Raw genomic sequence first — 27243 nt, forward strand, 5'->3', positions numbered from 1 at the left:
ATTAACTCAGTTTTGCCTAAATGAAGTGACAATTTTATATCAACCAACCATTGACTGACAAGATGCTGGTCATCTTTCAATAATGTTTCCACAGAAAACTTACATTTTCCTGAAACAAGTATGCCAGAATCATCAGCGTATAACAAGAGCTTGTTTTTAACCACGGCTGACATATCGTTAACATACATCAAAAATAAAAGAGGGTCTAGTATGGAACCCTGAGGAAATCCACATGTAATAGTAGCAGTAGTAGAATGTGTATTGGAGACATCAACTATAGTTGCTTTCTATCTGAAAGATAGGATTCAAACCATCTTAAAATGTCACCACCAAGTCCTGCTGATCGAAGCTTCATAAGGAGGATGGAGTGGTCGACTGTATCGAAAGCCTTTTGGAGGTCTAACAGAATCATACATACTATGTGACTTTGTCCATTTCCATCCTAATGAAATCTGTTAAATGGATTAGACATATGTATCTGCAAGGTATTAACGTTTCTGGAAATCCCGACATCGCCATTCTGCTATTGTTGCTATTACCATTCGCCATCTGCATTTACATTCAATAGCAGCAATGAGTTTAGTTTTGCGTTGCTGAAGTATTTTCTGCACATTGCGATCAAACGCTCGTGAATTTGATACCGGTTACCGGGGTTTAGCACCGACAACGACAGTGAATATTGCTTGCGGTTATATTTCTTTGGGTTAAAAATTAAAAAATTTCCTTAGGCTATTTTTACCTTTTTTCTTTGGGTTAAAGAATTAAAAACTTCCGGCGACAAATTCGGACAAATACAGTACAATAATTTTTCTAATTGTTCAGCTATTTCTCAATATTCCGCTCATATAATTTATTTTCTTGGCACAATCAATGAAAATGTTTGACTGATCTTGTGAATGGTAGTGATCAAACTTTATTTAATAAAGAATTTTATGATCTGGCTTGCAACTGGTACGATATCCGTCTGTGACATTGATGTAGAAGTTGGTGGTAAACTCAACACTTCTCAGGGTCCTACTGTTTATTACTAGTATACATGTAGAAAAAAACCAGTATGTAGAAAAAACTAATCAATATAATATATACGTAAATATAATATAATACAATAAGCAAATGTTTAAAATACATTATACAAGGTACAGTCAAGTTACCCTTAGCGGATCATAACCAATAGCGGATCACTCTCTTGTTGAATACACGCTATAAAATTTATTTAATTGTATTTTTTTCTGAAAATGGGCAGTTATGTACTTTAAAGTGATTGTAAAAATCACAACAAATATTTTTTTAATCGAACTTCAAAATCATCTGTATCATGTACGAACGTTCGATGCAACTGTTTACGTGACCCAGTTGTTCCGGCCTCAATTTGATTGCAACATGTGCTTTTTCTGAGAACTTTTCGTCCAACTACAATGTGTAAGTGAACAATTTATACATTTTATGAAAGGCCAATATATAACCTCTTAAAAATGCATAGCATTCTTTTCTTTCATCAATGAATTGTTAGAATTTGGCGGTCATAATTACGTGTGGGTAATTAACCAATAGCGGACCGCCATTTTGTTCATGCAGTGAGTCTGAGAATAGTGAATTTGTACCAGTTTGTCATTGCCGATTTTTTTTTAACATAAAACAAACATTGCTGGATACTTATATTACTTTAATTATGATTAAAATATGAATTATAACACACATATCTAATTTAGTTTCAAATGTTTGATTTTTTATCCTACATAAATATGATGTACAGTACTGTACTCACTTAATATCATAAAACTGATATTTATCAGCTTTTTAAAGACGCCTGTGTTTTAATTGGTATCAAGAATTGCCACTTCCATAAGTGTATACCATGCAGTTTGTGATTGTATTTAAAAATATCACTTGTGTTTTACAGATGAATGAAGATTGAATTTGGGCAGAGTTGACAACATAATTTATTGAGAAGAGTTGGTGGAGGTAAGTAACCATTTGAATCTGGAACAGAACATCACATTTACATTATCATATTGTAGCAGGGTACACTTAAAATAAATTATTTGAAACAAATATCAAAGTTACTCGCTCATGGTTGGTAAAATCTTTAGTTAAAGTTTGGGTGGCCGTGTGGACTAGCCAGCTGTCTTCTACTCTTTCTTCGTTTTACCTGTGTGTGTTTGAACCCCACTAAAACCAAAATACTTTTTTATGCTATTACAGTAACTGTATTTTTTCTGCAATTTTGATATCTTGTAGTAGAGTATAATAATGATAAAATAAGCGTTTTCAGATGCATTACCAGGAAAACTAATTTTTGGTCCATAAAAATTATAAACTCACTTAGATTAATTTGATGGTGCCTTCTTCATATTTAAAGAAATTATCTTTTTTCTGTTATAAAACAAGGTGATGTTTCAAACTGAAATTCTTATTGTACTGCAGAATATGGGTCCTAAACGACGGGGTGCGGCATCTTCGTGTAGGAGCCCAGCACAGAAGTCAGCCAAAGCCATAGCAAAGAAGTATCGGGGAAAGAAAATGACTCCAGAGAAAGCGGCTAATGTTCGTCGAGCATTATACAGTGTATGTAATGAAAAACTTTCACTAATAAAAGCAGCTAGAGAATATGGGGTCTCGTATGGGTTTCTTTATAGGAGGTATTCATGGGAAGTAGACATTGAAAAGATTAAGGGGCCGGAAACTGTCTTTTCATCAGCTGAGGAAAAAAGCATGGCCGAATGGCTAAGTGAAATGGCCCAGCGCGGAATGGGTTTACGCGTTTGTGAGTTCCTTGACTTTGTTCAAGATATAGTCAAAAAAGAAAACAGGCAAACACCTTTTAAAGATGGTAGACCTAGTTACCAGTGGTTTACAGCATTCAAACACAGAAATGGCAACATCATTGACAGAAGGACGGAAACGCCACTGGGGCTGAAGCGGTCAAAATTGTCAAAATCTGTTATTGACGAGTGGTACAGTAAATACAGGAACTTTCTGATAAGCATTGACTGTCTGGACAAACCAAGCCGCATATGGAATGCAGATGAGTCCGGTTTTAACATGGGAAGTGCTTCAGCGAAGGTTATAGGCCCTACAAGGAGAGACCTTGCAGTACCACACATTACTGCAGGAAAGCAGCGCCTAACCGTGATGTACTGCGGCAGAGCAACTGGAGAGATGATGCCACCTTTTTTCGTATTCCCTGAACCTAAACCTAGATCATACAACCCACTGAATGGTTCTTTAGAGGGTAGTGCCATTGCATACACAAAGAAGGGCTGGATGGATTCTAAAACATTCGATAAATTCATTGATCACTTTGATAAGTATGCTGGGCAAGAGCGTCCTGTAGTTTTACTGATTGATAGTGTAGGCAGTCATGTTGACCATACAGTGTTCATGCATGCAAAAGCTAAGGGAATTGAAATATACAGAATTGTACCAAATGCAACACATTTGATGCAACCCCTTGATAAAGGAGTCTTTGGTCCTCTGAAAGGAAAATGGAACTTAGTTTCTAGAAGATACAGCCGTGAAAACCCTGGAAAAACAATTGGAAAGGAGAACTTTGCAGAGAAACTGAATGTAGCATACCTAGAATTCTACAAACCTCTCACTGTAATAAATGCGTTTAAGTCATCCGGCATATACCCAGTTGACTCTATGAAGATCACAAGTGAAATGTTAAAGCCTGGTTTAACATTTTCAGGCAAGTCACTTGTTGAGGAAGAAAAAGCTGTTGTGGTAGTGCATCAGGAAGAATTGCATGAGACAGCAAGAGCAAAAGGAGCTCTGAGTGTATTTGAAGAAACTCTGGCCACTCCTGTTCGTGACAAGTACAATAACAGGATTGAGGAAGGATACGATATGGAAGGCATTTCACCATGTTTTGATGTCTACCGAAAACTCCATAAAAAGGCTCATCCAAGCAAAGCAACTAGTCAGGCAACAGGATTGGACTTACTTGCAGATACTGCTCTGCAAGGCAGACATGCTGTACTTCCAGAGGACATGCCACCAAGTTCAAGTTTGATATCACCTGTGTTAAGAGACTTGTTAGTTTTTCCTAAGGCACCGGAATCATTAAAACCTGTTAGAAAGACATTGGTTAACACATTACCTGACAATCTAACCTCATCAGAAAGCATTCGTACCCTTTCACTCAGAGAACTTGAAAAAGTTAAAAGTTTTGCTGAAAGGGAAAGGAAAGCAAGACTTTCGTTCATTAAAAAGAACAAACCACAGAAAAAGGGAAAGTCAAAATCCAATACTCAGAAGGGAAAAATGCCAAAGAAAACTGATCCTGATAATGTACTGACACAGGGCACATCAAAGGAATTTTGTAAAGGGTGTCAAGTGACATGGGATGAAGACATTGAATCAGATAGTGACCGTCTCTGGGTTCAGTGTGACCTGTGTGATGACTGGTTGCATGCTGAATGTATTTCTGGGTTAATTGACACGAATGAGCAATTCATATGTCCAGATTGCATGTAAAAAGTAAATATTTTTTATTTTATTTAATTTGATGGAAAAGCGTATGAACTTCGTAGCTTGATTGCAGAGGCTCTTGTTAATTAATCATTTACATAATATTGTTTGAAGACACATCAAATTAACATTAAGGTTTATTTATGTATGTTTTTTACAAATTCTGTATTTAATTGAAATGATTTTCTTTCAGTTACCACCACCACCACCTAATATAACTGCCATCAAAGCCAGAAGAGGAAGAGGCCATGATATCTCCACAGACAAGGAAGCACATGATGAACCACAGTCTTCAGCAAGCTGTTACACATCTATCACATTAGAGAACTCAGTGATAAAGGGGTACCATGTGTACAAGATAAAACCCCCAATAACTGACCCTGTGACAAAGCTTGTTGTAGATAGGGAATATACCAACATCAAGGATAAAGATGCATGCCTTGTGTGGATTCCTGGACTTTCTGAGTTTGATATCACTTTACATGACATGGTAACCGATGATAAAAGACAGCTGAAGTTGTCAGATATAGCTGCACTTCCAATTGGCCACGTACCACGCATTCTTGCAAGTTGTTTTTACAATGTACTTGATTTGGGTGGACACATGTGTGCCATCATGACCGGTGAACCAACGCCCAGTTTCCCACCGTGGCCTGCTCCATCTGAGAGTGGTGGTGGCGTTGTGATTCCATGTAAATATGTACTTACAGCAGAAGATGAGTGAACACTATACAAATGTTAAGAGAAACACTCAAAAAGATGCCCGAAGGTTATGTGATGAAAATAGTTGTTAATTGACATTGATATACTTGTTATTGCCATGAAAATAAGGTGGACTAAAACTGATATATAAAGTAATCAGTTAATTCATATGTCTTGTATTTAGAATTTAATTGGCATAGTTTTGTTTTCAACAAATCTAGTGATAATTTGTTGCTCATTATTTCTCACATGCAATAGAACTGCTTGATGTTATTGATCAAAGAATCTCCAAATTACAATTTTGATTGTAATAAGTACTTTATATGGGTTGTGGTTTTGTTTAGTTGTTCAATGTTTTATACTCAAAGTAGCTTGAATTTTGATTCAAATTGTTGCATCTTGCCATCAATCTTGTTCACTCCAGTTTTTGTGATGTCTGTGTATTTTGTTCAGGTTTAAGAAATAGATTTACCTCATACTTTTTCTAACAGCTTTTAACCTATTACCTCATATCATTGCATAGGTTAGTACCATAATATCAACATCTAGCTCAGGCTAGCTGGTCAAAATTTCTAGTCAACTTGTTATGTGTTTATATATATTTGTTTGTATTTTACTTTATAAAATGTCTGTGATTTAATTCTTGATTATGATGTGATTTACTGTGATTTTATGATTCTGTTATCCTCAATCATTGTCAAATTATTTTTAAATGAAAATAAATGATCTCAATCAGAATGAGTTTATTCTATGCATAGAATTAGTAAATCCTATTCATAAACAGTTCACAGATTTAGTAGCACATGTATGCATACACAGTTATTATTCATATCCATTTTGAAAAATTTATACAGTTATAAAAAGTCCAAAAGCTCTCAAAATTAACTGGACCTGAGTGTTTTCAGCTTAAAATACATAAAAGCGATCTCTACGGACTTGACGTGATACAGACCACCAAAGAAGCATCCTGATATCACCTATAAAATGCATAAAAGAGGGACTAATTATATTTAACAGAAAAGATAAACAAACTGATTGTCAGTTTTGACAGCTAAAATATCGCTTGAGAGAACCCCCAATATCGGAATGTCACGTGATCCGTTATTGGTAAATTTGATTCGCTAATGCCCCATTTACTCGTACATGCAAACAACGGCCAGTTAATCTGTTTCTGCACTGAAATTGAATTATTTTATGTCAATCAAAAGAGGAAATATTTTTCTTTTCAACTGTAAATGTTGCAATCTCAGAATGTAAAACGTTTGTTCAATGCACAGCATTGTTTCCATACTGATCCGCTAAGGGTAACTTGACTGTACAATACAATGGCCACGTCCATGTGTTTGAACAAAATAGAAGCAAATACAAAACGGGTTTAATTATTATTTAGATATTAATTAATACAAAGTAACGAACGACTAATAGTAATCTATGTAATTATATATAATAACTCACCAGGCTGTGAAACGATACAATCATTTAAATAAGATTCAGACAGTTTTGTTGAAACTGAATGTATTAACTACATACGGACAACTTTGCAGTTGTGCGTTTAGGTTGGGAATGAATAGAGAAACCTAGAAAATTAGTAAGGGCGGTGGGATAAAAATAGGAGAGCCAATGAAACTGTTAGTTAAATACAAAAATACCCGTTTGACCACCTTCATACATAACCTCATACACTCATTTACATAAACATGAGAATCACATGGACAAACAAGTGACAATAACAAACAGGACAGTTGGGGTGGAGTTATAGTTGAAATTGGCCTATTCTACATTGACTTTTTAGCTCGACTTTTCGAGGAATAAGAATAAGGAGAGCTTTACTGGTTGAGAAGCAGTTTCCTACAGTTTTTACAAGCTTTTATTGAATTATTCGTACGCGTTAGAATCCTTATTAAATTGTTAACATTTTAGATAACTCGAGCTGCTATTGTCGATATATTTTTCACATGTGTGCCGTCACATTTAGTGTACAGTATCTAATGGGGGCGCAAAGAGGTTACTTACACTGTTCTAATTAGCTGGTGATGAGAAGCAGTTTTCAACAAATCGAATACATGGCGGATTTTAGGTGCCCATTATGTGTTTTATCATTTTATTTAATATACTAAATATAAGACTATATTACGAGAAATATTATTAAATTTTTCAGCATTTACCAAAAATTTAAACCCTAAAATTTACAGAGACACTGAATTGATATTTTGATTCATTTCTGATTGGAACTTGTGTTTGAATACATTTAAGTGAATGTCTGTGTGAAACTAGCACGAGAATAGTGTTCACAAATATGTACACAATAATCATCCTTTGTACAAGTCAATTTAGGAAAACCTTGTAGCTATTCATAGATATGCAAATTAGGTTCACACGCATGTGCAATTTTCGCTGCGAGTGACAATCCCCCACGTGCAAGTTTGTGAACAAAATGAAAAATAAACATTAAACATTAAATAATAATAAATGTTACTTATGTTTCTCTGTAAGAACTTCCAACTTTTGATTGCCTAGTAACCATATAATTGAATTGCAGTACCTTCTTTATAAAGCTTTAAAGAAAGTATGCGAAAAAGGGATTTGTCGGAAACTGCTTCTCAACCAGTACTACTCACCCAAGCGCCTAATTAATTAACCAAGTTAGATAACTCTAGTTTGCATTTAATGCAAATAATTGCCCTGCATCATTTGACTTAGAAATTCTGGTTTAAGGTTTTGCATGTAACCACATTTATGTTAATGTCTCCGCAAATACAACATGTATTGCATTGAAACTTTATACAAGGGCTCTCAGCCATTCAACCTTCTTAATTAATCAAGTACGATAACTCTATCTTGCATATGATATAAATTTTGCCCTTTTATTATTCGACTTAGAAATTCTGGTCAAGGTTTTGCATGTAAGCACATATAGGTTAATATCTCACCAACTACTTGATTTATTGAACTGAGACTTAATGCAGTGATCCATGCATGTTTCCCCAAAAATATTCAATCCTTACACTGAAAAGCGGTATAATAATTGACGAGCGCTGTCTCTGTGACAGCTCTTGTTATTTATCTTAATGTTCGCGCTTAATTTTGTGCAGCCTTTGTCACACCAAAGTTGTCTGTCATAATGATTGCTGGATAGTCAGTTAAGAAACTACTTCTGTGCAGAAAAGGAGAAGCTATCGGCTGCACCTGTATTTATTGTTATTATCATTTATGTATTATGTAGATTATAGATATTCAAATCTGGAAGTGCCCTTTTGGAACTTCTTGTGCAAACACTCATACAAATAATAAACAGAATGCGGTGGTAGAGAACAATATGAAAAAAAACAATCCTACATAAACAGCAATGAAAACAAATGTGCTACCCGTTTAATGCCTGACTTTACCATGTAAATGTTTGAAGGATTGTTAACCAACGATTAATATATCCTAGAAAATGAATTCCTTGAGATAAAATGCCCATCGCTTAAAAATGATAACATGTTTTGAACAAAAGGCACAACTGTCACATTTCCAAAATACAAAGTAAAATAATAATATACAGTATATATGTGTTTAAGCTTGATTTAGGGAATTAAAAAAATATATTTTTGTCAAAAAGTACACATATTCTTGAGAAATTGATGACATTATTCAAATACAGTTTGTATAATAAAATCTGGTGTTAAGTACTAATCATTTCTTGATACGATGATCTGTTATTCAAGAAAAAAGAGATAATCCCGTAAAGTTCAATGTAAGATAGATATTCAGCCACATGAAGTGGTATGCGCCTTCAGACAAGAACGCCAGGAAAAACAGTCCCACATTTTTCACAAACGTAGCGCGGTGCCCCATGTTTTCCTTTTCTATGATATGTCAGTCGATCCTTTGAAGCGAAAACCTTGAAGCAATCTTCACATGTATATTCATTTGCACTTTCATTGGCGTTTGGATTCATCACGCACATATTTACGTGACGCTGCAGAGATGAGTGTCCTTTAAATTCCTTCTTGCAGAAAGAGCACTTAGCTGAGGACAGTTTATGATGCATATTGCAGTGCAACCGATATTGTACAGTTTGGTTATATCCCTTTTGGCACACTGGGCAAATGTGTTTAAACGACTGCTCGTGTTTCTTTTTGTGGAGAGCGAGGCCATACTTGGTTTTATAATGCTTGCCGCACTGGTCACACATAATATTTAATGGCTTCGATATTTCATTCGCCTTTTCTTTAGATTTTGGAGTGCTGGTCCTTGGTATGTCTCTATGTACATTCATATGCCTTTTCAAGTTGCTTTTGTAGTCAGTTGAATAGGTACATATGCTGCACACAAACTTGTTTCCATTATCCTCAGTCACAGTTACCGCTGACAAATCCATAGATGCATCCGTCAAATCCATTTTTCAAATTATCTGCAAAAGTGAGAGTACAATGTAATAACAAATTATTGAATAAACTTAAAAACGTACGTACTCGTTTGACAAGCAATAGGAAGGACCCGCGAGTCAGCCACCGAAAGTGTATATGAACCGAGGCGCAAGCTAAGGTCTATTCACCTTCGGGGGCTGATTGGCCGGTCCTTATGCACCAGTCATTTGTAACCACGCCCCCCCCCCCCCCCCAGCTCCGGGGAATAGCCGGGACTTTGACCTTTCGGTCCAGCCAAGCCCGGGACGAACTGATGGTTAAACCCCGGCCAAATGCTCCCGCACCCCTGAGACTCTACATAAGGCCAACTCTCGGCTAAATTTGGCGCTATGATAAAACCACCGCGGTCACCCGGCCCTGCGGGGGAACATGGAAAGTAAAAACACGGCCCTTTTCCTCGGTTATCCCCGGACCTGGGGGGTGGGGGGCGTGGTTACAATTGACTGGTGCATTATAATGTCATTTGGCCCGAAGTGTAATGTAAATATTTTTTATATTATACCGAACCTTGTATATTACCATTAAATACTATTAAAGTGCTTTAGGTGTGTTTTATTAAACAAAGCTAATGAAGTTTTCTTGCGACTTTTCTACGTCGGTGTGAAAATAGCAAGCTGCACTTACTAGATGTATGACGTCACCGGTCAATATTATATTTATGATATGGACAGCTGATGATATAAAACTGAATTTTCATTAGAATACAAAGACATACGGACCGATCATCTTTATTTATATATACAAAGAAGGGACACATTTATGTAAGGTATACGATACATATAACAGTAACATTTTTGCTCTAATTTCTCGATATGGACAACATTGGACAATTTCCCCTGAGCTTGCATAGAGTTAAGAAGTCGTAACTATTATCACAGTCTCGTTAATATAAATACATAGCAACTATCCTCAGTACAGTTAATAGCTATCCCCTGTGCAGTTATTTATTTGCTTCAGCTATCCACGGTACATCTTCAGGTCATCAAAAACGATGAATATCTCCATAACAACAAAACATATCGTATTGATATCATACACAATATTAGATGCTGTAATTACAATGAAATCGCTCGATTCAGTTTTCATTCTTATTTTCTATTTGTTGTTTTATGTTTGAAATCGTATTACATAACTGAACATTTGTGAGCGATCATGCAACATTCGGCGAGAATTTTGCTATTATACAAAAGAGGAGACACATTTCCATTATAGTCGTGTATTGCACAGGATTGATCTGTTCGAAGCTCTTCGAATTTGATAAATATCACTATAAAATAAAACAATAATAACAAAAAACTTAACCATGTGTCATAATCAAACGCTTATTGATTGATCATTTTTCGAGCTATATCCGGTGTCCATTCCCACACAGTGATCATTATTGGTATTATTATTATCATTATAAGCTAATCTGTGTTTTGAAAAACAATAGGTCAAGTAATTGTCATGACCTTGGTGTCGTTGGCATTTTTTTTTTTCATAATTCCAAAAATGTTCAAGATTATTCAAATGCAACTTGAAACATATTTTGCAGGAGACACTAGACACATGTACAGCAAGTCCCATAACTCTCCCTTTAATTGTTGTAAAGTAATGCCCCTATATAGTTGGAAAAGGTCTTGCAAAAATATCATATGCCCAAAACTTAATAACCAAAATATTCAAACGAAACTTTTTTTATCATTTTTATTCTGTTACTAGATACAAAATCAGGGGTGAAGAAATGTTTTGAAGTAGGAGAGTATATCCCTTAAAGTATATGGGAGTGTTGGGGTCCTCCCTCATTGGGTGTTAAGGTGTTCTTGGTGTGTAGCCTGTCGGCCCTAAAATGAATTTTAGCCTTGAATCTTGTTCTCTGCATGTTTTCAAGATTTTATAACAGAATTGTGTAATTTCATTTCTTAATTAGAGAATTGCTCACTTACACTTTCTACAGGTTATTCACATGTCAAGAATCTAATAACCAATGATTCACAATGTACATTTTCAGGAGATGAACAAGGAACATTTCCTCAGTTTCGTCCAGTGTCTGAAGTCTGTCAACGATGATCGGAATTTAGAGCAGTCTGTTTCCATGGTGTGAAGTCACACATTGAGAAGAAACTACTCCGCAAGCTTTCTCACAGAAAACCACAGACCTGAAACTGGCCAGGTAGGTTATGTTAAAAACATGTTTTTGTTCACATAATCTTATTTAATCAGAAGTATGTTTCCCTTCATGATTCAGGCCTCAAAATTCAGATTCTCCTGAACAAGCCTGATAAAAATATATTCATAACGCTTTTAGCCATAAAAACATCAATTTTCAAACGCAAAATATGAAAACTGCAATCTGCATTTTTGTCAGCATTCTTATATCACTGGTTTCCAGACATTTTCGCAAAAATTTGCTCATTCCAAAAAGTTGCCAAAACAGTCAATCTGTGAGAGTGCAGCTTTAAGACTGTCAATTAACTATTTTGTTTTGTTTAAAACTTAAATATGATAACACAAACAAACTTAACATATTTGCTTGTTGAAACCCAATATCACTTGCAATGAAAAACAATACTATTATTTTCTGTTAAAAAATCATGATGTTGAACAGCCCGATACAATGTAGAACCCTGTCCTTTCCAAAACCTGGCTAAAAGCCTACAAGTGGCAATATGGACATGTTTAGCAATCTTTTATTAATTGTTAAAAGTTATGCCCCTTGATTGACTTATCAAAACTGACAAGTGCATGATGTTAGTGCCCTGAAGGAAGTTGTATTGGACATCTCCTGTCCACATCAGACCTCACGTGTCCATTCTGCTAGATATGTATGCACCATGGTACTATAATGTTATTAATTAGGTGATTTAGTATTAGCCCAGTTATTCGTACAAGGTCAGCTGTATTGGCCTTAGCCCTTAGGCCAATATAAAATCACCTAAATAATGAGCTATTATATATATATATATATATATATAAATGCTACACCATTTTGGTTTTTAATACATTCTGAGACCTTACCTTATTATTAAAGTCTATTTCCATTTTTCATTCATGGATTCTTCTTTTCTAGACATGACTTTGCTGATTTTAACATAAAATGACATTGTACAGACTTATAAATAAAGCCGATTGCATTGTATAGTCAGAGGAAACCAATCTTTCTGAGATTATTTCGTAAATCATTTGCCAAAGGCTCAAATTGTTTTCACCTTCGTTGTCCAATCTGTCGGTATCCAAAAAAACAATTGTCATAAACTCCACCAACAGGTTTAATACAACTGTAATATCAAACCGTAAAAAGTGGTGGAAGTATTTAGGCAAGTTATTCCAAATGTGTTATAAACAAAGCACATAATTATTAAAACAAGTTTCAAGTTTTATTTTCATCATGGCATATAATATGCATGTGATGTCATAAAACAATGAAACATATATTAATTAACATCAAATAAAACAGTTAACAAACATATCAAACACAAAAAAGAAAAGAGAAAACCTTTACTAAATAACATTTGTGAAAATATGAAGTAATTAAAGACTAGTGATGAAACGATTATCGAGTACAATCGATAAATCGTCGCTGACTATGCTATGTCGGCGACAGTCGATAGTATAGTCCAAAAGCGATGTCGCAAATGTTAATTCCGGTAACTACGTATTTTATTGTTTTGCGCTAAAATTCCAGTAAATGGCAATTTTTCTTTCCGTTAAATTCTCGTTAAGTTCCTTTTTATTAAGAAAGGTCACTGTCTTAAACAATTTCGGTGAATGTAAACACTTTTGCTTAATAGCTTACAAATTCTCCCAAAGTTTCAAATTCTTTTAATTGTTTATATATTTCATAAAACCTTCTTCAATAACCTGTCGCTATGGTGTAGTCGGTCCGGTCTTACTTTCTAATATCGGGGATCATGGCTCGATGCATTATGTTTTTGAAACCTTTTTTGATATTGTTTGCAATTAACTAATTTACTTTTTTGTTGAATGCTTAATGAAATTAAGATATTCTAATGAAATGTTCAATATAACAGGTAATTCTAATGAAATGTTCAATATAACAGGTAATTGTATGTTAAGCTGGTTCACAAATATTTAACATGATTTTACCTTTATAACATTTTAAGATAACTTACTTGATGCGGTGTGCATCATTTTCCAATTAATGTGCATTTAATAAGTTTGTGTTGTGCTGTTATGTTTTTTTCGTTGAGTTATTAAAGACAGTGAAAGGTTATAGGAGTTTACGTACTGTTGCTAATAGTATGATAGCATCACACGTACTGATTCCAGGTTTAACCATTTAAATGATCTTGATGATACAATGTATAAAGAATGTATTCCTTACTGATATTATGAAGTTTCGATTATAGTCCGATAGTAAATCGAAATGCTTGGTCCAATTCGATTCGATTATCGATAGTAAATGGAGTCCGATTTTCAAACACTATTAAAGGCACAATGGAATTGTGTTGTAATTATGAACAGTTCTTGTAGTTAATCTGAGTATGGAGAATGACTCTTCTGAATTTCAGTAAGATAGTTTTACAGAACAATGCCAATTTAATTAATTTAGATCTATTGTTACAATCCATAAGTTCATCTTATTTAAAAGGATTTTGGTGACGAATGGAATAAGGAACAATAAGTTTTTTACGTACGATTGAAAAATGGTTACATTCAAGTAAGTATGAAATTCATCACCAAACAGTCGGTTAAACTGAAAAAATGGCTGCCTTGTAAAATAATTAACAGCAATCTCATATTAGGGCAAGTTTTGACACAGCAAATGAAAACGGTCTGTTTTTTCCTATCTTGTATGTAGTGACTTTAGTAGCCAATAATAACGGCAGAAGAACTTATTGGCCAACTTTGTCGAAATTGGGCTACTTTTGGCATATATTGTCGTCAATTGTCAAGTATTAGTATTACAATTGTCCCAGTATTGCTTCAAATGTGTAATAGTTGATTAATAAAGTTTGATTATAAATGCCCTGTTCTTCTGTTACAGTATCCTGAACATAGCTGTAATGGACCAGTCTATACACCAGACCTCTTCTGTCCATATCAGACCTGCTTTGTGTAACAGTCTTCTGTGTTAGAGTGCCTCAACTTTAAAATATTCCTGGTAATTCATCTGCTGAAACGATTGGTGGTTTATAAGCTTAATTTTTTTTCTTTAATTGTTTTCATTGGCATTTTTGTCCAAGTCTTTTAACCTTGACCACTACCAAAAAATATTCAATATATACACATGAAATCGAGTGCACATGTTCAGTGGCAATGCAATGACCAACATTTATTCCACTGCCACATACATATTGCAGTATGCATAAATACACAATATATGTACAGTCGAAAGCCATTGGCTCGAGGGACCGGCAAAAATACTTCGAGCCTCGAGAATATCGAGCCAAGCGGGATTGCTTATTAAATGTGTATTTTTTAATGCGTTAAAGAAAGACTTATTAACCTCGTTTGTAATTTGCTACGTTATATCTGCAAGAGTATTTATTGCCGTACACACTTCGTACAGTTCACAACATGCCGCATTTGATACTATGAAATCATTTTTTTTTTTATTCATTTACGCAATAAAATATAAACCCATCCATACGAAAACAATAAACAAGCAATCTTTACACTGAGTTAGGAACACATACGAATATCTTAGGCTGGATTGGGTCCTTCTCTAGATTGCTCAGCATTTGATATTTGTATGAATTCTTCCATTTGGAGAAACATTCAGCGCAGTATTTTTATGTGAAGACGCCTTATCAAAATGCATTGAGAATTATACATGAAGTGACATACTTTTGACGTTTGTACTCTTGCCAATTAGAGACCGAAATTAAAGTGATAGCATGTTTGCTCAAACTGTTTTATTCATTTAAATTTTATAATAATTTTGATACCAATCAAGAAAATCTAATCGATCAGTGCCTCGGCATAATGAAGTCAGGCAAACAAATCATGGTGTAAAATTCATACCTGACCTCGCAAAAATGACATCGAGCAAAGCAAACAAAACAAAAGGTGAAGTTCTTACTACGGACCGCGAAAATGACATCAAGAGTGGAGAAACATCGACCCTCAAGATATCAACCCATCCGATCAAGTTATATAAACATAGAGTAAAAACAAATCAGTCCTTTTAATCAGGTTCGAGCCAACGAGGATATTGAGCTTTGCGATATCGAGCCTACGAGTTTCGACTGTATAACATTGGATGTCAATACAATGTGCTCATACTAAGTAGGGCCTATAACTCTGCTGTTAATAATTGTTGAGTTATGCCCCTTTTTCAATGAAAACCCCCATAAATCGTGGGCGTCTCCTTACAGTGCTCTAAGCTTTAACCTCAAGTATTAAAAGTCTTGAAAAATTGAAAAAAATATTGTGAATATTATAGTTCATCAAGTCTTTATGGCTTAGTTTAAGGAATGCCTGGCTTGTTAATCTCCAGCTATGCATTCCCTGTGCATAGCCTTGGTGTCACAGCAGGGTGCTGTATTTCCTGTTTGTTGTTTAATCGCTAATCACTAACTCAGGGAATTGTTCATAGAAAAAGGGCTGTATTGGTTGTGCTATGGCTGATCAGTATTCATGTAACAGAGAACAGACAGCAGACGGCAATAACAATTAGGACCAATTAACAACGTTGTGTTATGTTCATTTTAAAAGAAGGAAAAATTAGAGGTGTAATTATATTAGCATCCAGCTACCTCATATATATATCATGCATCCAACATAAATGACGCAATGCCATTGGTTCAGGACTGATTGTGCGGTGACCCCATATATTTCCATATTGGGTCACCAAATTTATATCGTACCAAAATAGTGTCTATTTTCAAATTCCGATGAGTATTCGGATGAATAAATGAAACATTTAAACATGTTGTCGACGAGACATACCGGTATACGTTACGGGGTTAGTAGGTGAGCCTAATTGGGATATATGGGGCAAAGGAAACCTTATTCGGGTTCAAGATTCACTCCCAACCGATATTGTTTCCTTTGCCCCGTATTTCCCATATCGGGTCACCTACTAGCCCCGTAACTTATAATATATATACATCATATTTGCTGTTTTAATGTATCTTCATGAAATACAAATGCTTACACTAACTTTCTGCAATACCCGGAATTGTCACTTGAAGAATATTTAAACTAGGCCTGTATTTAATGGTTCCATACTATTCTTGAATAAATCAAGTTCGTATACACTGACTTCGGCTACCATGGTATGTAACTACATTAACATGGCATTAACTATTCTGGCCTTAATTTGGGGTTTTTATGTTCAAAAGTTATGTTTGCTGTCTGTTTCCGATTATCTTCAACTAAATACTTATCTAGTGTAAATTGTAGCATAAAGGAAAATCATAATTATCTTCATGAAAATATTGCTTTCTTTCATTATTCTGTGTAACAGGCATTATGGCCTGATATGTAAGTCAACAAATATCCTCATATATAAAATATGATTTGATCCTTTTCCTAGGCTCCAGAGTCTATTCTGTCCAAATACAGGATGATATATATACAATGTAGGGGACATTTTACACAGGATAAAAAGGGAAGCAAATCTAGCTGATGGAACAACAGAAGATGATGTGGTCACCTATATCTCAGGTAGAATAATCACCACTGGCATTTTAAGCATTGCATTATATTAATATTTCTTCTGATGTTACAACCAGCTCAGTTGAAGGTCAATGTCCATGTGACTACATTTGGTGCCTACTCCATATTTCTTGAACCACTTGAAGGATTTTAAAATAACCTGACACAGATGTTCACCATATTGAGGTAATGTACAGATCGTATCTTGCAACCAACTCAGATTAAGGTCACCCTTACAGATCAAAAGTCACGTGACTATCATATGACTTTATTTCTGTCCAATGACCACCATATTTAGACAATGAATAGGTCGTATGTTACAACCAGTGTGGTTCCATGTCAAGGTCACACTAAGAGGTCAAAGGTCATAAGACTGCATTTTGTGTCTACTCTATATCTCTTCAAAGCCTTGAAGGATTTTTAAATAACTTGCCACAAAATGTCCACCATATTAAGACGATGTGCAGGGCGCATGTTACAACTTGCTAAGTTCAAGGTCACAATTAGAAGTATAAGGTCATATGACTTCATTTTGTGTCTGCTCCATATCTGATGAACCACTTGAAGGATTTGAAAAAAACTTGCCAAACTTTTAACCATATTGAGATGATGTGAATTACAAAAACAACTGTCTAGTTTAATATGATAATTCCTGAAGGTAAATGTTATTATGTGAGGAACAAAAAAAGAGAGAGAAATATTTGCATGCATGTATACAGTACGTTTAAAATAAGTAGATAGCAAGGAATCATCCCATTTCAGTGAAACATCTTAATATATTTATTTACAAATATTGTGTTGAAATGGACTCTCTGTAATAAATGGTTATTAGTTGAATATTGATCCACTCTTAAGTGCTCTTGTTTGTAAACAAAGTTTTGTAAACTTAAGATGTGAGTAATGTAAATATTACATCTCCTTCAGATTTATGTGATCGTGCACGTGAGAGTGACAGTCAACAGCTCCGACAGACGTTACCACGGTTACAGGAGATTTCCTGCATCAGCCAGGCCCTATACAACTGTACACATGCCAGGCAGGCAACAGACGACTGGTATAGAATAGTTTACATATATATATACAGGCTGAGTATTGTGTCAAAGAAGATAAGAGGGTAAATGTTCGTTTGATCCCCAACAGGGTTAATTTCTCATGGCCCCAGTACTGCTTTCTACCAAGACAATGTACTTGAAAGTGATTTTATAAGCTATCAGCTTAAGTTGTCACCATTGAATTCAAAAGAACTTGTTTTAAACGTTTGAGTTGTCTTGATTGGGACATTTTGTCTGTTATCATCTCTGATATAATTCTTCTGGTTTGGGGAGCTGTCCTGCAAATACCACTAAGACTTGAGGTATATATTCTTGCAAGCCAAGCTTTATGTTGGTTGTCTGGGAAGTTTTGAGACTGAACTTGTATCTTTACACAAGCTGATAACAGAAAATAACTCAGAATATTGAGCTGTAGATAATCATTCGTGTCTTAAATGCTGATTTTCAAATGGATTAAATCGGTAGAATGGGAGAAAAGGGATGCTCTGAAAACCTATGTTTCACGGAGCACTTTAAACATACGTGACCACCATTCAGAAGTACAGTCTTGTTAAAGCACTAAAACGCCTGATGATTATTGAATGTTTGCTGTAACCATCTGCGAGGTTTCGATGTCTTCTTTTTCTTTATTTTTTTTTTTTTTTTTTAAACAAGTCAGTTAATATAACATGACAGCATGAGCATGTGAAAAAGAACATACATAATAACAACGAGGCTGTGGTGAAAAGAAAACATACACTATACAAAGCAATAAAACTGAAGAGACATATGTTATACAATGCTTTATATGATTATGTCAAGAGTTATAGAGTATCGGATACATGTGTTGTTGTACAAATATATTAACATTTTAGAACAGTTTTACTGTTTCCTTCACAAATTGACACTTTTTATATTTCGACATTTAAGTGTTACACATACACATTAGATATTTAAATTTGATGACATTCGGATTAACATAGTATTTTTTATCAATAAATCGTTTTCTGCTATAGTTTAAAGCTATACATTCAAGTAAATAGTGATATTCGTCTCCAATGCTACTGTTTGCTTGACACAAAGGACACTTCCTTGATGACATTTCAAGTCCAATCCAGCTTCCTGTCTCGATAGGTTAAAACAATTCAAAAAAACAATTTGAAAGTTGAAGTTAATAGGTGCATTTAACCTAATAGTTAAACAAACAATATTGACGTCATGCACTGATCAGTATGCTGTTATGAGGTATTTTATCAGTATTTAAAGATCATAAAAATACAGTTACCATTTCTTTTTGTTGCGTAATATTCAGGGATGGTAAAATTCCGGATTAATCCGGAATTCCGGATTTAAGGTCTCGCGGATCGATTTTGAGATTAATGTAAATCTGTTAAGTTTTTTCTAGGGGGGGGGGGGGGGGGGGGGGGGGTACTGGGAGCGATTCTAGCTCAGATCGAACAATATGGGTACGAAAGGTGAGTTTTCCGGAAGTGTAAAGCCGGAAATTATCGAACCTATTTACGTCTTGGCAGTCGAGCTATATGATTGGTTAAGCTATCATCGGGTGATTACGGAAATTACCGATGGGACTAGAAGACAGTATCCGGATATGACAGACGACGAAGACGAATAAACGAGTATTGGAAAAAAAAAACGACCACCACCAACTTCTAAAAACATTGATTCGTCGATTTAAAGGTATATTTGCTATTTATTTTTAAGAGAAATTCCCGAAACGCTTTTTTTAAGTTAATAGAATGTGATCAAACTGAGAATGGCTTTTGCGCATGTAGCAATATTTCGGACATTGCGATTCGGATTGTGTCATAATAATCGATTTTTATTTTACAAATTTTATTTGACCGATTGAAGTTTACGCTGTTAAACTGTTTCTTTATTGTTCCCATAATGTTTGAAGCATTGTTCTCAATAAGAAGTGGCTGTTGACTATATATAATGGAAGGTTCAAATGAAAATTAAAAAAAATGAATACATATTTTGTAGTAGTAATATATATATTAAGTAGGAGCAGTCAGTTTATTTTCTATTTAAGACAGTTTAACAAAACTTCTTGAGGACCCAGTTTGAGTGAGATTTAATTTCTATAGTTGTAATTTGAATTTCCAGGTATGTTGATCGTTCCAAAAGTCAGGGATGAACAGACTCCTCGGCCAGTGCATCCAGTTGTTCCTGTCAATGACTGACAATTCAATCCAGAGGCCATGATACTTGGATTTATGGCTGAACATGACCTTCCATACTCCCTGGCACCACATGTAGTGAGTCTTACTTAAGACACTTGCCAAAGATACAAAAGCTCTCAGCGAATTAAAACTTCAAAGGTGTACAGCATCATATAAGATGACTTAGGGAGAGGCAAGCCATTTCAATGATGAACTTGTGGAGGAGTTAAGTGAAACTCGGTTTTGTTTGAACTTAGACGGGTCAACAAACACAAACAATGAGAAAACTGTTGCAGCTATTTTTCTGCTAGAAAGAAATAGTGTTGAGACATTTGGCCTCCTTAAAAATCACAAGGGCTGATTCTGAATCAATTTTCAAGGAATTTGAAAGCCTGTTTGCGAGACTTGAACTGACGTGGGACAATCTGGACAATCTAATTTGTGTGCTACTGGACACATGTAACACCATGAGGGGAAATTGTTTTGGCTTTGAGACCAGAATACGTCAACTTGTCCCTCACCTCATAGACATTGATGGCGACACAGTCCAACATGACCACAACGGCTCACTGCCAAAGCATTTACAGTCCCGTTTGGATATTACTTGGAATAATAATTAATAATATTATATTCTCATCAAATGTGCAGATAATGGAATAAATACTCTTTATGATATATATATATATATAAAAATTGAATAAATAACACTTTTACAATAAACATTTGCAAGCTTGATAATTGATATGTTGTTCATTATTATAAATCAAACATCCCACAGAGTAGACTGTTCATACACAGGCATTTGATCATAGCCAGTTGAGTTTTATGGGAAGTGGACAACTGAACCAAAATGTCAGGTACATGTCTTATGCCTGTGACTTCAGGTAAAAAATTGTATGAGAAACCCTGAAATACTGAAAGCTTCGGGGGGCTTTGCCCCCCTTGTCCCCCCACAGGGCTTTGCCCTGGACCCATCCGGGGCCTTTAGCGGCCCCTTGAACCCCACGCAGACATTTTCAGGATTGGCAACTTGGCTCTGTTATCCCTGAATATTACAACTTGCATGTTTATACATTGCTATCAACTGTGAAATTTGAAAGACCATGTTTTCTATACCAGGTGGGTGGTGCCCAGCAAGAACTGTGTCCCCTGGGTGACTGTAGATGACCATACCTTACAGCAGTACATGGGCAGATGGACAGTCCTAGTGACCAGCCTTAGACAACAGCCTCTACACAAGCAGTGAAGGAGACCAACTTTCAATTGCCCGTATGGAACTCCTTTTTAATGGTCAACACATTGTTATTACCTCCCTTGTTGAAGATTGTCGTCTACAGCATCTTCGAAACCTTGTCTTGTGGCAATATTTAGAACGCTAATTAATTATTTCTCGCTTCAAAGTGTAGCAGTTATTTTGTATTTTTCCATTAAAAAAGATTACTGGGTATGTCTACCAGGTAGAATTCATTCCTTATGCATGATTGGCTAGTCGGTGTTTTCACTTGATATTACCGAGGTAGGTGTATAGCTTAATTATGTCACCCGATTAGTATAAGCCTTTGTAGCTTAGTGAGTAAGACGCTGGACCTCAATTTTGGTGGCGCGGGTTTGAACCAGGTCTCCGACACAATTTTTTTTTTATATTTTGGTACCTTTTTTTATAATTATGATATCAAAGCGTAACACATTCTATAAGATAATTGTCCTGAGATTTGTTACTTTTTTGGTGCCAATCTGTGACACAGTCCCTTTAACATAATCTAAATCACTGCACGCATATCCATGACAACCACGAATTATCGCATATCCATATATGCAATTATTTCCACCTAGCACAAATGAGTACTAGCAAAAAATAACATTTTTACTTAGTTTTGTTCCACTGAGGTGGGAAAAAAAGCATCTTCCGTAGCCGCTCTTGTAAGATAGGTTCACTCTGACCCTCGCGCAGGGTGTTTTGTGGAAACTCTGTGAACCTCGTTTCCGCAAAACGCCCTACGCTCGGGTCGGAGTGAACCTATCTTACACTCTCGGCCATGGAAGATACTTTTAATCTCAAATAATTTACATACACAATCAAGAAAGATATCATTTAATGTGTCCATAAGCGGTCTGCGCACAACGAAATGCTTCCGGGTCATTGTATCCCTTCAAGTAGTTCTTTAAAAGAATGTTTCTACCCACTTTAATAGCATTAGATGCATTATTGCATGTACTTTTAAGATAACACATGAATTATATCATATTTGAAGACATTAATGTGTTTTTGAATGATATTTTGCAGGATAACTTTATTGGGAGAATGGATTCAGAGATCACCCAAGAGATGTGGTCATGAGTGTATCAAATGGACGTTATAGATAGTGACTGAAAAGAAATGATGATAGCAGAAAAACGAAACCATCCTGATATGGTTCTCTGGTGTTAAATTAACAGACAAAGTGTTCATAATTTGTGGGAAATAGTGTTAGAGCTAAAATCTTCTCTGGAAATGCAAGATAAAGTGGTGAACTGGAGTAATTTTACATATAACAAGGAACAGAATCTCGTTGTGAGCTGACTCCTAGAAGGGGAAAACAGATTTCGGTATAAATCAGCTTATATGCAGTGTACAGAAATTTCAGACACAAGTTCCTGAGGGTATATGCATCTAGTATTTGATTTTATAAAGTTTGTGTAATTTGAAATTTTATTTAAATTTTAAAACTTGGACAATTTTTTTTTTTAATATTTGTCTGCCCCTATCACTATGTGTAAGAATTCTGGGTCTTTGGCCTGTTTTCTGCAACTTCAAAACCTGCTTTTTAGCAAAAAGACACAGTTTTCTGATATTTCAGTCAATTAGACTGCAATATAAGTTTTATTTATCAATAACTTGGGTAAAAATCCTATTATTTTCGTTTATTTCCTGATAGTTATAAATTTGTTCATTTGTATTTGTTCATGTATAGGTTTATTGAAGAGTGTCATGGAAAGCTGTAACTTTTCACTACACAACATGCAAATTGAGAATGTATTGTAAGGTCTGGCTCTGTGAACATACACTCAAGGCTGCTATGGTTAGTTTTGTCATGATATCCTTGTCGGCGTAGCAGACCATCATCGGACATTCTGCCATGAATGTGACGGAGTTTAAGGCCATTTCATATTTCTCTTTGTTAAATTGATGATGTATGACTAAATTAACTCCACTGGGTTACTATTAAGTAACACTTTAAATTTTGGCCTAAATCGTCAAGCTGGCCCTTGGCATATTCTTTTACATATTCCTTCCAGATTTCTTTCCTTTAAAATATATTTGTCTGCCTCAGGTTTAAGGTTTGTGCAGTATTTAACAGCTTTCTGTGACTTTTAGATCATTATGCCTTACAATTTTTGTGTGGAAGTGTCATCTGATACACTCATAAATGCCTGTGTACCGAGGCGTATTTCCAGTATAGTTTCCATAAGTGCATTGTCGTTTTCTGTCATTTTCAGGTACTCTGTGCCAAAGCCACCTTTCCCCTCACAAGAGGCTCATGCCGACAGTCCCTGCAGTTTACTGCAAAGCTCTCAATTGTAGCCCTACTTCAGGTAAGCGATAAACCTGGGCTACAAGTCATCTATGCACTTGCTATAAGTCCATACTTGTTTTGAGCAAAATTTACAGGTCAAATTAAAGGAAAAGCTTGTTAACACTCTAGAGGTCACATTTATGACTGTATCTTCAGGAAACTTGGTCAGAATGTTAATATTAATAATCTCTAGGTCAAGTTCGAATCTGGGTCATGTGTGGTCAAAAACTAGGTCACTAGGTCAAATTAAAGGAAAAGCTGGTTAACACTCTAGAGGTCTGTATATTCTGGAAACTTGGTCAGAATGTTAATATTAATAATCTCTAAGTTAAGTTCGAATCTGGGTCATGTGTGGTCAAAAACTAGGTCACTAGGTCAAATTGAAAGAAAAGCTTGTTAACACTCTAGAGGTCTCATTTATGACTGTATATTGATGAAAGTTGGTCAGAATGTTTATATTAATAATCTTTAAGTCAAGTTTCAATCTGGGTCATGTGTGGTCAAAAACTAGCTCACCAGATCAATTCATAGTAAAAGCTTGTAAGCACTCTAGAGGTCACATTTATGACTGTATGTTCATGAAACTTAGTCAGAATGTATATATTGATTAGCTCTAGACCAAGTTCGAATCATGGTCATATGCGGTCAAAAACTAGGTCACCAGGTCAACTTTAAGGAAAAGCTTGTTAACAATCTAGAGGTCACATTTATAACTGTATCTTCATGAAAGTTGGTCATAATGTTTATATTAATAATCTCTAAGTCAAGTTTGAATCCGGGTCATGTATGGTCAAAAACTAGGTCATTAGGTCAAATCATAGTAAAAGCTTGTTAGCACTCTTTATGACTGTATGTTCATGAAACTTAGTCTGAATGTTTATATTGAATAGCTCTAGGCCAAGTTCGAATCTGGGTCATGTGCGGTCAAAAATTAGGTCACCAGGTCAAATAATAGGAAAAGCATGTTAACACTCTAGAGGCCACATTTATGACCATATGTTCATGGAACTTGATCAGAATGTTATTCTTGATGATCTTTATTGGATCAGGTGAGCGATACAGGGCCTTCATGGCCCTCTTGTTTCGATTTACACTCTCATCTTGCAGATACTGTGGATGACGTATATCCAGTGCACCGGGCCAGTTTCCCTACCATGTGGAATTGACATCTCCAGCCGAACTAGAGCCAGGATTAATATCAAACTCCTTTACAGCAAGGTTAACTTCAGCCTATCTCTTTCCAGGCTAGTAAAATTATAACTGTGACAGCATTGGAGACCAAATACTAATTGTTGTTCCATTATGTTTAGAAAGCCCTTTTAATGCTTTAAAAATCAGATAAGTAAACAGGATTTTCATTGATTGTAAGAGACCTTGTGGACCTTTCATTCTTTACTGGTGTTAAAAGGGCAGATTAAATGTGTTAGAGAGTGGGGGTATAGAGATAAGAAAGTAAATACTGTCTTTTTTGTCACCATTTTGAAGCTAATGATTGTATATCTATGATATATGTGCTAAAAATAAATTAAATTTTATAACCTTTACATTTTTGATCATTTTTCAAATATGGAAATGCATGATTTTTATTTGAAATTCAAAGTTTTTCTATCATAAAGATCAAAAATACACATTTTGAATGGAGGGAAGAGACTAAATCATGGAAATGAAGAAGTATAACACAAACACTGTATTATGTTGTTGTTGTTTTTATTTCATGTAAATCTATTAATCATATTTTGAGAAACATCAAATTTAGTCTGATCTCCATTTCTCAGAAAATGTAGCCATCAGAGGGCCTATTCCATCAATGAGTATCACTGGCTTTTTCTTAGAATTTTTCATAGCAAAAGGAAAAAAGTGTATTTCTGTCTTACACATTTAAAGAGTTAGGAAAAGTAATAGTTTTAATGTACATAAAGAAGTTAAGGATTGCATATTCCATAAGGGCTATTCCATTTAAACATATAATCCCCAGGGGGAAGGCACTTTTAAAATATTATATACCACCCCCCTACAGAAGCAAATTTACCCTTTTGGGGTCCAAATTAGCGAAAAAAGACACCCACCTATATACAATTAATAATTGCCTTCCCCCCATGGGTTATATGTTTTACTGGAATAGCCCTAAGTTGTCTGCCCACAACAAAAATGCTTCCGGGTGTTGAATCCCTTCATGAAGTTCTTTCAACAATGTTTCTCTCCACTTAAAAAACATTTTGATGATGTAAACATTGCATTTTTGTATGTATTTTCAAGTTTACACATTTTTATCATATTTGAAGACATTAATGTTGTTTTGAATTGTTTTGCAGGACTTCTTTCTTGGGTGGATGGATTCAGAGATGACCCCAGAGATGACCCCAGAGATGTGGCCTTGAGCGTGTCACATGGACGTTAATTGATAGTGACTGTAAAGAAATGATGATAGCAGAATCACAAAACTAACTTGATATGGTTTTCTGGTGTTAAATGAACAGATAAAGTGTTCATAAGTTGTGTGAAAATAGTGCCAGAGCTGAAATCTCTTTTGCCTATTCATAGTAAAGTGGTGAACTGGAGAAATTTTACATACAACAAAGAAGAGAATCACATTGTGAGCTGACACTTTTTCAAAGATGGCTCTGCCCTCTGCCCATATGTGAAGTAACTATGAATGACAGTTAAGGGTGCCGTTTTCTGAAGGCAGTTGAAGCTTACCTTATGAACCCAAATTTGAAAATAGATGTGTAATCAACTATCAAATCGTATTGACATCTATTCAGTGCACAATTAAAATATTAATGTGTCAGACAATATTCAAATACAAATCTCAGTTATGTTTTTCCCCGTTAAATGCTCTTCTTTATAATATACAACCAATCAAACAAATTCAGTACCAAAACTTGCAATCTTTTGTTTATCATTATGAATAAATAAGCGGTTTAACTTTCGCGCCAAAGTACCACATGACTACACAAAGGGTAGAGCTAGTGGATAAACAAAATGAACTCCTAACATTATATACGAAGACATTAAATGTCACCCTAGCATCTGAACGGAAATGGCCCCTCCTGATAGTTCACGGAAACAGGGAAATAAAGCCACACATTGCAATTATATATGAAGATGTTAGTTTGTGGTTATTTACCTTATGCATTTTGCAGAAAAGGAACCCAGCCCACAGGTGGCGGCTCCAAGAGGCAGCGATGAAAAATGGCTTGTTGTTGCCAACAAAATGTATCAAAATCTGGTTTTACAATCTTGTACTCATATTGATGGGCCCCTCTTGTTAATCCCCGCCACA

The 27243-nt window shown here is 35.3% G+C and overlaps 1 protein-coding gene and 1 long non-coding RNA gene across 2 annotated transcripts; both read left to right on the plus strand.

Moving 5' to 3' along the window:
- Positions 1 to 741: 741 nt before the first annotated feature.
- Positions 742 to 27099, plus strand: LOC128235127 (uncharacterized). The gene is made up of 9 exons (XR_008261133.1): positions 742 to 796; positions 11578 to 11739; positions 14575 to 17201; positions 18117 to 18246; positions 21526 to 21675; positions 22691 to 23046; positions 23884 to 23979; positions 25068 to 25178; positions 26273 to 27099. It is a non-coding gene; the product is annotated as an uncharacterized LOC128235127 (long non-coding RNA).
- On the plus strand, positions 810 to 4479 carry LOC128235120 (uncharacterized). Its single transcript, XM_052949859.1, has 4 exons — positions 810 to 1052; positions 1244 to 1419; positions 1901 to 1962; positions 2425 to 4479. The coding sequence occupies exon 4, from the start codon at positions 2428 to 2430 to the stop codon at positions 4477 to 4479; it is 2052 nt and encodes a 683-aa protein (XP_052805819.1). The 5' UTR covers positions 810 to 1052; positions 1244 to 1419; positions 1901 to 1962; positions 2425 to 2427.
- Positions 27100 to 27243: the final 144 nt, after the last annotated feature.

The sequence above is a fragment of the Mya arenaria genome, chromosome 5 (assembly GCF_026914265.1).
Source record: "Mya arenaria isolate MELC-2E11 chromosome 5, ASM2691426v1".
NCBI classification, from domain to species: Eukaryota; Metazoa; Mollusca; class Bivalvia; order Myida; family Myidae; genus Mya; species Mya arenaria.